Source organism: Strongyloides ratti, assembly GCF_001040885.1.
Source record: "Strongyloides ratti genome assembly S_ratti_ED321, chromosome : X".
NCBI lineage: Eukaryota > Metazoa > Nematoda > Chromadorea > Rhabditida > Strongyloididae > Strongyloides > Strongyloides ratti.
In genome coordinates, this window is record NC_037309.1 from 571,189 (window position 1) to 583,475 (window position 12,287).

Here is a 12,287-nt window from a genome sequence, read left to right on the forward strand (position 1 = left end):
CACTAGATACAATAATAAGAAATAGATTAAATGTTTATGGTACCATAAAAACATAAATTAAAACAAAAATTTTATTAATAGATAATATAATTACAATATAAAAATTATAAAAAATAATAAATATATATATATAAGATTCCTCTTTAAGTAAAACATGTTACAAAAATATTTTTCTTAATTATTAATATGAACTAAACTAATTAAGTAAACATAGAAATAAAAATAATATTAATAAATAACAATGTCTAATTAAAGAAAAATAAAATCTTTAAAAATATTTCCATTGATAAAGTGTATCAAGAAAATTAGAAAATGAAGAAGAATGAACTTTATTTTTTCCAAGTAAAGTGACTTTATTCCAAACGTATTAATAAGAATCTTTCTCTTGTATTTAAAAATTCTTACTAAGAGAAATTTATTTTAATTATGAATTTTACGTTTTTAAAAAATTAATCATAAATTTCTATATAATTTCCACAATTTTTTAAATAATCTTCTTTTTTTTTAATATTTAGTAAATATTTTTTTTAATTTGACTTATTAAAATTTTATTATTTGTTTAAACTTTAAATGATAAAATAATTACTTTTTATACTAATTATAGTCATGAATCATACTACTAATGATAACTATACCGAATCTTGTGAAGGTAATGACATCATTATGCCTACTGTTGATAACAGCAATGTTCATGAAAATGGTGGAAATAGAAGTTGTGGTGAAATAAGTAAGATAATAATAATATTTATATTTTTTGATAATTATTTTTAGATAATGTCTCAATGGTTAATTCTGATCATGTCAATCTACTTGAAAAAGAAACTACTGCTTCTAATGATCGTGTTAAAAAAGAAAATTTAAAAACTGTTCCAATAATTAAGCTTGACTCTCTCCATCCAAATGACGATATATCCTCACTTAAGTTTTATCAATCACTTTTGAGAAAAGTAATTGAAATGAATTTTGGAGATGAACTTGATTCTGGTAAATTTGTCTTATCTAAAGAAACTTTTAAGACAATTATTAGTAAATTGGAGAACAAAGAAAATGAAAAAAGATTTGAAGAAGTTGAAATCATCTTATACAAGTCTATTAGTTATGCTTTGAGAAAAAACGATGAAGAATTTGATAGATTAGAATTTATGGAAAGTATTGAAGAATACTTTTTAAACCTTATAAGAGTACGTATGAGTTTTACAGTTAGAAAAACTTTGTTTAGTCTTATCTTCTTGATTACTTCGCATCCAAATGTTAGAGATAGTTTTATAATCAAAACTCAAAAATTGTTAGATATCATTGGTTACAACACCTATATGGATTATTTTGTTCCTTTCATGATAATAGCTTATGAAGAAACAATTCCTGATGATGAAAATTCAGAATTTAGAATTATGGTTAAGATGTTGTATGATAGATTATGTTCTAATTTTAATTACAACGTTTTACCACTAGATAATTCAATTTTTAGTATTGAAGGTGCTGTAATTCATCTTCTTCATGTAATTCAAGAAAAAGGTGTTGAACGTGCCATGAATAATACAATTATTTATGATATTGTAAAAGATCTTACATCAAAATTGGGTACAGTTTTTTATGATAATAATGATGAACAACTTTCAACCATTTCTTTTACCTGGCATACAAAAAGAACATTGTTTTCTGTTGCACTTGTTATCAATCAAATTGGATCTTATGTTTTAAGACATGGTACTTATATTGTATGTTTATTAAATTAGGTTGTTTTTTTATCTTGTCTTTTTTTAGCCAATGTTTGTTCAAGAAATTAAAGTATGGAAGAAAATAATGGAATTTCTTGCTGACTCCGAAGATCCTAATGGTAATGAGCCTATTAATAAAAGACTCTCTACAATTTTTGGTCCCATGGGAGATTATACAAAGAAATATGAAGATCTTCTTAATTTATCTTTGACCAAAATGGAACGTGATAGTAATGAGTAATTCAATAATGATACAAACAATAATTCAAAATGACATTAATTAGGATTTATTGAAATTAATATTTCTTTTTTTATTTGTTTGCTTTTATTGTTACTTTTTGTTAAATTTGACATTGTTTTGTTATGGGTATGTTAGACATAACATATCATAAAGTTGTTAATATATATATTTTTATTATATGTGTTTTTTTTATCAGATTAATAAGTCTTTAATGTAAAAGTTAAATTTTGTTAACATGGAAATGTTAACTTTCTTACTCTATTGTTTTAAAAAATATTTTAGTTTAATTATTTATATATAATCAATTTACAAAAAGTTTATTATGGCTTAATTTATTTATCCAAATTTTAAGAATAATATATTAATTATAGAAATAATTTTAAACTATTTTATCTATGTTTTAATTAGTAATAGTAATCAAATTCATCTTCACTATCCGTTGTCATTTTAGAATTGTAAGTATGTGTTGATAACTCATAAAAACTACTAGCATTACTTCTTGATGTTGCACTGGAATCATCTCCAAGAGAAGAAAAATTTTCATCTACATATTCCGAGTGAATTTCCATTCTTCTAGCAGGAGGATTTACTCGATATACAAATGTTTCTTCATTGTCAGTATTATCACTTGGAAAGTATTTCTCATTCTTTTCGTTTAATACTAATTCATCGTTAAAATCAATATGAGGAAATTGTCCTGGAGATATGGGATCACCATCTTTAAATGGTTGAATAGCTTGTCTATAATCGGTGGTCACATTAACATATCCTTTAGATTCATCATAAAGAACTCTTCGTACTAATCTTAATAATTTTTCTGAAGCTTCCGAAGTACGATTAACATGTTCCATTTCATTATCTAAATAATTTTAAAAAAAAAAAGTGTTGATAATGATTAAAAATACTACAACTTACCACTTGTTGATGAGATGGTGTTAGAGCTTCTTTCAACATTATTTTCATCATTATTGTTAGGTTTTTCTTTTTTTCCACTATTTTCTTTAAAATCACCGTTAGTCATAATTTGTTTGATAAATGGGAGCTTCAAGTTAGTATATTTAATCTATTTCTTAATAATAATTACTAAGAATTAAAGCAACAGCTTATATAATAAAGTGAATATTTTAAGAAATTTTTTCATCAAATATAGTGTTTATAATATTCTAATTTTTATAAAATTAGAATTTTAATATTACAAAAAACATTTTTTTAATAAAGCAATTAATTTTTGTAGTAATATAATACAAAGTTTTTTTTATCATTTTAAGAAAAGCTATTTAATTATTTTAAAAAAATTTTTTGAAAAAGTTTTTAAAATATGCTTCTATTAATAAGTATTTTATAATCTTTTTTTTATCTTCTAAATACTTAAGTATAATTTTACATATTAAACTGAATAACAATACTGTTATAGAAAATTTGTTTAACATATATTTAAATTACAATTATTATTTTTAAAAAAATAAAATTTACATATGGAAATTCTATTTAAAAAAATAGAGTTAGTAAGTTAACATTTTCATGTTAACAAAATTAAAATATATATATATTAACAACTTTATGATATGATATGTCTAACATAAAAAAAACATAACAATTTCAAATTTAACAAAAAGTAAATGAATCAAAAAAGGAAAATTTAGTTAAAAAAATCCAGATTAATGTAACCATTAATGTTATTTTGAATCATTGTTTGAATCATCATTGAACTACTTATTACTTTTGTTTGCTAATGCGATCAAAAATAAATCAAGAATACTTTTATATTTCTTTCTATAATCTTCTAAAGTACCAAAAATCGTAGTCAGTCTTGAATAATAAGGCTCATTTCTTTTAGGATTTTCAGAAATAACAAGATAATCAATAATTTTCTTCCATATTTTAATTTCATGAACAAACATTGGCTAAAATAATTTAATTTAAAAAGCAACATTATTAAAAAAAAACATACAGTATAAGTGCCATGTCTTAAAACATAAAATCCAATTTGATTGATAACAAGTCCAATAGAAAACAATGTTCTTTTCGTACTCCATGAAAAAGAAATAGTTGAAAGTTGTTCATTATTATCATCAAAAACTGTACCTAATTTTGATGTAAGATCTTTTACAATGTCATAATTAATTGTATTATTCATGGCACGTTCAACACCTTCTTCTTTAACAACATTAAAAAGATGTTCTACAGCATTTTCAACACTAAAAATTGAATTATCTAATGGTAAGATGTTGTAATTAAAATTAGAACATAATCTTTTATACAATAACTTAACCATAATTCTAAATTCAGAACTCTCATCATCTGGAATTTTTTCTCTGATAGCTACCATCAAAATTGGAACAAAATGTTCCATATAAGTGTTGTAACCAATCATTTCTACTAATTTTTGGTTTCTGATTACAAAACTATCTCTTACATTTGGATGCGAAGTAATCAAGAAGATAAAACTAAACAAAGTTTTTCTTAAGGAGAAATTAATTGGTAATTTTAAAAGTTTTATAAGGTATTTTTCAATTTTTTCCATAAATTCTAATCTATCAAATTCTTCTTCGTTTTTTCTCAAAGCATAACTAATAGACTTGTATAAGATGATTTCAACTTCCTCAATTCTTTTTTCATTTTTCTTGTTTTCCAATTTACTAATAACTGTCTTCAAAGTTTTTTTAGATAAGACAAATGTGCCAGAATCATGTTCATCTCCAAAATCCATTTCAATTACTTTTCTCAAAAGTGATTGGTGAGACTTTAGTGATGATATATCATCATTCGAATGGAGAGAGTCAAAATCAATTATTGGAACAGTTTTTAAATTTTCTTTTTTAACACGATTATTAGAAGCAGTAGATTCTTTTTTAATTCGATTGACATGATTAGAATTAACCATTGAGGCATTATCTAAAATTAATGATAAAAAAATATAATTAAAATATAAATATTACAATTATCTTACTTATTTCACTACAACTTCTATTTCCACCATTTTCATGAACATTGCTGTTATCAACAGTAGAGCAAACGATGCCATTTTTTTCACAATATTCAAGTTTGTTAATATTAGTAGAATTATTCATGACTATAATTAATATAAAAAGTAAAAGTTTATTATTTAAAGTTTAAACAAATAATAAAATTTTTATAAGTTAAATTTAAAAAAATATTTACTAAATATTAAAAAGAAAAAAAAAAGATTATTTAAAAAATTGTGGAAATTATATAGAAATTTGTGATTAATTTTTTAAAAACGTAAAATTCATTATTAAAATAAATTTCTCTTAGTAAGAATTTTTAAATACAAGAGAAATATTCTTATTAATGCGTTTGGGATAAAGTCACTTTACTTGGAAAAAATTAAGTTCATTCTTCTTCATTTTCTAATTTTCTTGATACACTTTATCAATGGAAATATTTGCAAAGTTTTTTTTTTTCATTAATTTGATACCTTTTATTTTTAATATTTTTATTATTTCTACGTTTATTTATTTAGTTTAGCGCATAATAATAATCAACAAAAATGATTTAGTACTATTTTATTTGTAAAAAGAAAATAAAAAGATATATTTACTTATAAATTTTTTTAGAAATATTAATTATATTATCAATTAATAAAATTTTTTTTTATTTATGTTTTTTGTTACTGTAAACATTTATTTTATTATTTATTTTTGTATCATATGATAATACTGCTTGTATTCGTAGATATAAATCTGGTAATGATAGAAAGAAATTTTGAAAATACTTTTGTATATGCTCATTTACTAATTTTAGATATTAATGTTACTGATAATAAAGTTATATTTTAGTCTATTATTTAGAAAGAACTACTTACATTCCTAGTGGTAATAATTTAGAATTATCGGATAAAGATTGAATAATGTATAAAGAGAATGAAATAGTGGAAACCAGATCATTTCAAGAATTAAATCGTACAAGTTTTTGAAAAAATATAAATCTCATTTTCCGAAAAGAATTATAAAAAAAGTTATACTTTTTGTAATATCTTTTGTTAAGCTTTTCATTCTTTTATTTCTATTTACAATTTGGATATTTTTACCAGACATTCTTATGGATAATTTGAAATGAAATTAAAAAAATGTTTTATGTGAAATAATAATACATTACTTTTTTTGTTATTATGAGATTATTGATGGAGTTATTTTTTTTAAAACAATTGAAGACCCTTATTTGAATTTCATTTAAAAATCATTGCCATTTAGAGTTAGAAAACTTTTGTTTATTTATATCATCTTATTCGCATCATTAAAAGATTCAAAAACGAAATATATATATGATTGTGTTTTAATTAAAATGCTAGTTTTAAACATTATTATCGTTCCAAAACATGTAAAGATACCAAGAGTAGAATTAGAGAAAGAAGTTGAAGAAGCTACTGATCTTAGATTTAGAATGATGATCAAAAAATCAAGAATAAATTTTGTAACGGAAATTTCTATTTTTTATTAAATTAAAATTTTACAATAATTTACATATTATTTTATATTTGAAAAATATAATTTCCTTCTACATCTTAAACATTCTTTTAATTGGATTTAAAACTATTCTTCTTTTTCTAAGTTAGTTAATGTGTCTTAACTGTTCTTTTCCATTAATTTTTACCAATGTTACTATCATTAACATTTTTTCATTTCATTTATCAAGAACATAATTGACTACAAAGTGTAGAAAAATTTAAAAACATGCATACTTTCCATGTGAAGTTGTTTCATTCAATAATACAATTTAGACAACATTTATTTATTAATTTTTTTGTTTATTTAATACTTTTTATTAAAATTTTTGCATACAAAAATATATTTAACATAAAAATATATAAGCTTATAAAGAAATTTTTAAAAGTAGAAGTAATTTTTATTAATGTAATAGTAATAAAAAATTATATATGTAGCAGATTAAATGAAGGATTGTACAAATAAATACAATTTTATATGTTTAAAAATATTATAACGGTTTTTAAATGTTAATATATACTTTTTATATTAATATTCTTTAAAAAGCAATTTGTATTGATTCATACAATAAATATATTACAAAAACCTGGCCCATATGTTACTTGTTTTACTAAAATTGTACTTATGTTTTATATTCTTGTATTAATTTATAAATATAATATGAAAACAACAAATTTTACAAAACATTGTTATCATAAAGAATTATGATTTTAAAATTAATTTATTACTAATATTTTTATCCTAATATTTATTATTTCTGAAATATATCATTTATACACATTTTATTCCGTATAAATANTAATAATAATATTTCATAACATTTTTACTTTTTTTTCAAAAATTATCATATTTGTATTATATTATAATCTAGAAAAAATTTTATTATAAATATTGGAGATTAATAAATGAGTTTAATTAATACAATCCAATAGATGTATCAATTTAATACTAAAATTATACTTTTGTTATGTGGGAGTATAGAGTTCAATTATATTTATTATGAAAAATCTCTATTATATCTGTATGTATGTATGTACATTGTAATATTATTACATTACACCTATACCTTTTGGGTTACAAAAAAGGGTAAAATAATTTCTAAATATTTTTTATATAGGAGTATGTATGTATGTACATTATAATATTATTACATTACACCTATATCTTTTGGGTTAGTAAAAAGGGTAAAATTATTTTTAAATATTTTTTATATAATACTATATTTCTTTTATAATCAATATTATATTTCTTTTTAGAGTTTTTAGATAATATTAATAATTTATATAAACAAAAGTTTTCATATTTGTAAATATTAATGGTATCTAAAAAAAATAGTTCAAATATTATTTTTATTTGATTTTTAATAACTTATTACATTAGTATTTTTAAAATTACATATAAGATAGTATTTTATGACTATACATAAAATTCATCTTAATTCACGAATAACAATTCTCATTATATTTTTCATTGTAGAAAATAAAACTATAAATAGTTTAGTTTCTTTTAAAAGTAAAGCTTCATTATTATAATGATATTACTCTCATGCTTTTCCATTGTAATTTTTTCCATCATGGAAACATATACCTTATATATTTTAAATAAGATTTTAATATTGTTTTATACTTTAGACACTTAATTATATTCTTTTTCAGATGTATTATTTTAAAATATTCAATGAAATGACTATTATGATATCATTTATTTATTTGTATCCTTTTCTTAGATAGTAGAAAGTTTTATTTTATTGCTTCTTTAACAATAAGGATGATACTTTTTAAAGATATTATTGTGATGAACAGGATAAAAATAATTTGATGAATAAGAATTAAGTATTTTAAATTCTATAAGTGGTAAGTTATTACAAACTATATTATTTATAACTTATTTTTTTTATGTAACCCTTAAATTAGATTCAAGTTTACTAAAAGAACTTTTTTTTATATTGTGCAATTTATTTTTGTAAAAAAGAAATAACAAACATTGGTAAGTATAGAATATTTATTATGATATATATGTTTCTAGTTTTATTATATATCACAATGTCTTGTCAATTATGATAAAAAATATAAAGATATTTAAATTATTTATATATAAAAATATAATTAAAATAAGAAAACAAACGTTAAAAGAAATGGTGATCTATTTGGTAATAGCATATAAAAGTTAAAGTGATAAAAATTAAGAGATATTTTATTACTTTAAATGTCTTTATTCTAAACAATTTTTTAAAATGAATTTTAGAGAATAAGATGTTAATTAATTATAATTTATAACTTTGCTTTATTATAAAAAAAATTTTATAAAGATTTTCTTTATTTTAACTATGTAAGATTTTTATTTATTACTTTCTTTATCTTCAACAGGATTTTAATTAATTATATATTTGATTTTTCACAATAGTTTCTACAATTATTTTTAATATTTTTATTATATTTTTCTTACAATGTTTACAGCTACAAGAATAATATTAATATTTATTAGAAATAAAACTTTTTAAAATTTTGTCTAAAAATGTTTTATTATTTTTATGTTTAATTAACAAAATAAATAATTTTTTTTAATATTTATAGTTATACATTATTCAAGTAATGATAGCAAAACTGGCTATAGTAAACAAAAAGATGTCTCCTTGTTTATTATTAATAGTTGAAATGTTCTAATTATGAAGGAAATATTGGAAAAATAGCAAATTTTATTTACTACAATATTATTATTTTTTATATCTTATTCATTTTCCTCACTTTCTTTACTTGTTGAATCTGAAGATAAATTATTTTCTGGTTGATGTGGAAGTGAAAAAGCTTTTTCATTAAGATTCTCTATTTCAAAAGCCATTTGTGAAATCTTCTCATCCATATCCATCTTCTCATCAAAGGTATTAACATTAGTAGTTGGTGTTGATGAAACTACATCAGTTTTATTTTTACGTTTTCCATCAGAAGAAACTTTTGGTAAAACAACATTGGAAATATTAACATAAACTGGTGATTTTGATAAAACTGTATCATTCTTAAGTTGACCTTTTCCATTAGAAGTACTATCATTAACTGGTAATTTTGATAATAACGTATCATTCTTTGGCTCTTCTTTTCCATTAGAAGTAACTTTAAACGAAACCACTTCAGAAGTACCACCATGGATTGGTGATTTTGATAAAACTCTGTCAGTCTTAAGTTCTCCTTTACCATCAGTAAGTTTAATTTCAGGAGAAGATTTTGATAAAATTACATCTGACTTTGTTTTTTCTTTTTCATTAGAAGCACTAGTCATGAGAGGTGTTGTAGATATTTCTGGTTCTTCTAAAAATTTCTTACGTGCATCATCAACCATTGCATGAAAGGCACTTTTTAATTCACTTCGATGCCATTTATCTTTAATTTCTTTTTTTGTCATTCCTTTTCCATCACGTTCATCTTCATGAAGTTTGCAATATGCATAACGTCTAACTTTCTCCTTACAATTTTCTATTTTTTTTCCACAATTTTCATCTTCGCTAAAGTAGCTGCCAACACTTTTTGAATGATTAAAATTTTTTTTATCTAATTCAATTGTTACATTTTTTTGAGAATATGTAACATTATCAATTATATTTCCTCCATTTTTTGTCATGTCTAAATATTTTAATTTAATATAAAATAACTTACATACCTTTTTTAATTGTCAACTTATTATTTTTTTCTTTTACAATATTTTTATTTTCATTGCTGTCTTTTTTTAGCACTTCTTTTCCTAAATCAGATTTTTTTTCTAATTCTTTAGATTCCATATTGTTGTAACTCAATAATACTTTGATTGAATATATATCTTGATAATACTTATCAAGAAAAAAAAGCAATAGCTTTTCTAATATAATAATTAATTTAAAAATTTCATTCTTATATATAGATTTTTATATTAATATTTTGATAAAGACAATTTATTTTATATTCATAAAATAATATCTAATTGTTACTTTTTATTATTATGTAAAAGAATATTTAAAAAAAATGTCTTTTGGTCACATAAAGACATTTTATATTATCATCTTTATATTAATATTCAGTTCTTTCAAATGTTAAATTTTAACACTACTTATACCTATATTGTCCTTATTTCAGTTTATTCGAAATACTAAAGACAATTAATACATCTTTTTTTTTACAAATTGATGGTTATAATAAAAGTATAGCTATTATAAGTATATATTAAGCAATGTTAATAAATTTTTTTTATAATAACTATATTTTGATAACTAATTTTGTTACAAGTGAGTGCTTTATGTAGCCTATTGCTAATATTTCTAGTTGAAAATCATTATTGTATATGTTTTTATATAAAATTTAACTATTATTGTTATTTTTTTAATTAATTTGATCTAAAACTTTTGGTAAATAATAGATAAAAAAGTTTTAAGTTAATTATAAATGTAAAAAATCTTGTTGTAAAATAAAAGTAATTTAAAATTAATTCACCTTATTATATTTGTTTGTAATATTATTTTAGTTATTAAAATGTCAAAATAATATTTTAACTACTTTATTTAAAAATTGGTTCCTATCATAATATATAAAATATACTTTTAGTTAATGTTCTGGAAAGTAATTATGTTTTCATAAATATATTAAGCATATTCTTAACTAAACTTATAAGAATAAACTTATTTTTAAGAAAACATTTTCTAAAGATAATACGAATTAAAAAGTAACTAAAAATGATTTTATTTATCTATCGTTTAAATGTGATTTTGATCAGTTTTTTAGTTAATAGTCATTTGATAACTGATTATTAAATAGATTATCTCTTTAAAATATTTTTTTTCTAAGTTTTTAAAAATATTTTAATAAATTTTTACTTGATAAATGTTTAAAAATAGGTAAAAACAAATTCAAATACAAACCTACAAAATATAAGTTAATAATTTAATGTTTTATTGTTTTTTCAACAAATTGTTATTAACAATAGAGCAAACATTTTGTTAACAGTTTTTGTTTCTTATAAATTTATAATTTTTTATGCTACATAATTTTTTATATAATTTAAAAGAAGTTAAAATTTGTTTTAAAATGTATATATTTTGGTACAGTTCTTTTGATTTCTATTATTAATATTGTTAAATTATTTGTGGTAATAAATAAATATATTTAACTTTAACAAATACATTTATATCTAAAAAAATTTTATTAATAATTAATTAAATATTTTTATTTACTAACAATTTAAAATAATATTATTAAGAGATATAAATAATATTAAAAATGAAATATTTTATTTAATAAAAATTTTTTTAAATTTTTTAAAAATATTTTTATTATTATGATATGATTTTTCTCTTTTTTCATTGTACTTTTTCATTTGTTTTGCACAATTATAAACAGTTAACAAAGGAATATCATATATATCATCTTTTTCAAATAATTCATTTTCTAAATTTTTATTTTCATTTTCAATATTATAAAGAATTTTTTTATAATAACAATATTTGCAATTTTTAAAACATGTTAATAGTTCGTTTTCCATACCTTTTTTATTATTGTATAAATTTAAAAATTTTTCTTTGTTTAACTATAAATATAATAAATGTATATTAATATAAAAAAAAACAATTTTTAAACTTACTTTTAACTCATTATACATATTTTCTAACTCAGTACAGTTACCTTCCATGAAGTTTATTGTATTCTTTTCAGCTTCAAAAGCTTCAAAAGCATGCAAAAGGTGGAGGATAGCTACTTCATGTAAATTATGATCCCAATAATTTACAAAACGTTCCATAGCATAATAATATTTATATCTTAAGAAAAGTCTTAGATGAAAAAATTCATCATTTAAAGATGGTTTATTACATGACATCTCACTTTTTTAAGATTTTTGTTAATAAAT

The 12,287-nt window shown here is 20.1% G+C and overlaps 5 protein-coding genes across 5 annotated transcripts; 1 reads left to right on the forward strand and 4 right to left on the reverse strand.

Moving 5' to 3' along the window:
• Positions 1-606: 606 nt before the first annotated feature.
• Positions 607-1,959, forward strand: SRAE_X000011400 (Hypothetical protein; the record flags this gene model as incomplete). The annotated part of the gene is made up of 3 exons (XM_024644419.1): positions 607-727; positions 772-1,718; positions 1,765-1,959. The coding sequence occupies 3 exons, from the start codon at positions 607-609 to the stop codon at positions 1,957-1,959; spliced, it is 1,263 nt and encodes a 420-aa protein (XP_024509979.1).
• Positions 1,960-2,363: 404 nt separating this feature from the next.
• On the reverse strand, positions 2,364-2,980 carry SRAE_X000011500 (Hypothetical protein; the record flags this gene model as incomplete). The annotated part of the gene is made up of 2 exons (XM_024644420.1): positions 2,364-2,818; positions 2,875-2,980. The coding sequence occupies 2 exons, from the start codon at positions 2,978-2,980 to the stop codon at positions 2,364-2,366; spliced, it is 561 nt and encodes a 186-aa protein (XP_024509980.1).
• A 688-nt stretch (positions 2,981-3,668) lies between these two features.
• Positions 3,669-5,030, reverse strand: SRAE_X000011600 (Armadillo-type fold domain-containing protein; the record flags this gene model as incomplete). The annotated part of the gene is made up of 3 exons (XM_024644421.1): positions 3,669-3,863; positions 3,911-4,854; positions 4,910-5,030. 3 exons carry the CDS (start codon positions 5,028-5,030, stop codon positions 3,669-3,671), a joined length of 1,260 nt encoding a protein of 419 aa, XP_024509981.1.
• Positions 5,031-9,152: 4,122 nt separating this feature from the next.
• SRAE_X000011700 (Hypothetical protein) lies at positions 9,153-10,194 on the reverse strand (the record flags this gene model as incomplete). The annotated part of the gene is made up of 2 exons (XM_024644422.1): positions 9,153-10,039; positions 10,077-10,194. The coding sequence occupies 2 exons, from the start codon at positions 10,192-10,194 to the stop codon at positions 9,153-9,155; spliced, it is 1,005 nt and encodes a 334-aa protein (XP_024509982.1).
• A 1,478-nt stretch (positions 10,195-11,672) lies between these two features.
• On the reverse strand, positions 11,673-12,257 carry SRAE_X000011800 (Hypothetical protein; the record flags this gene model as incomplete). The annotated part of the gene is made up of 2 exons (XM_024644423.1): positions 11,673-11,969; positions 12,024-12,257. The coding sequence occupies 2 exons, from the start codon at positions 12,255-12,257 to the stop codon at positions 11,673-11,675; spliced, it is 531 nt and encodes a 176-aa protein (XP_024509983.1).
• Positions 12,258-12,287: the final 30 nt, after the last annotated feature.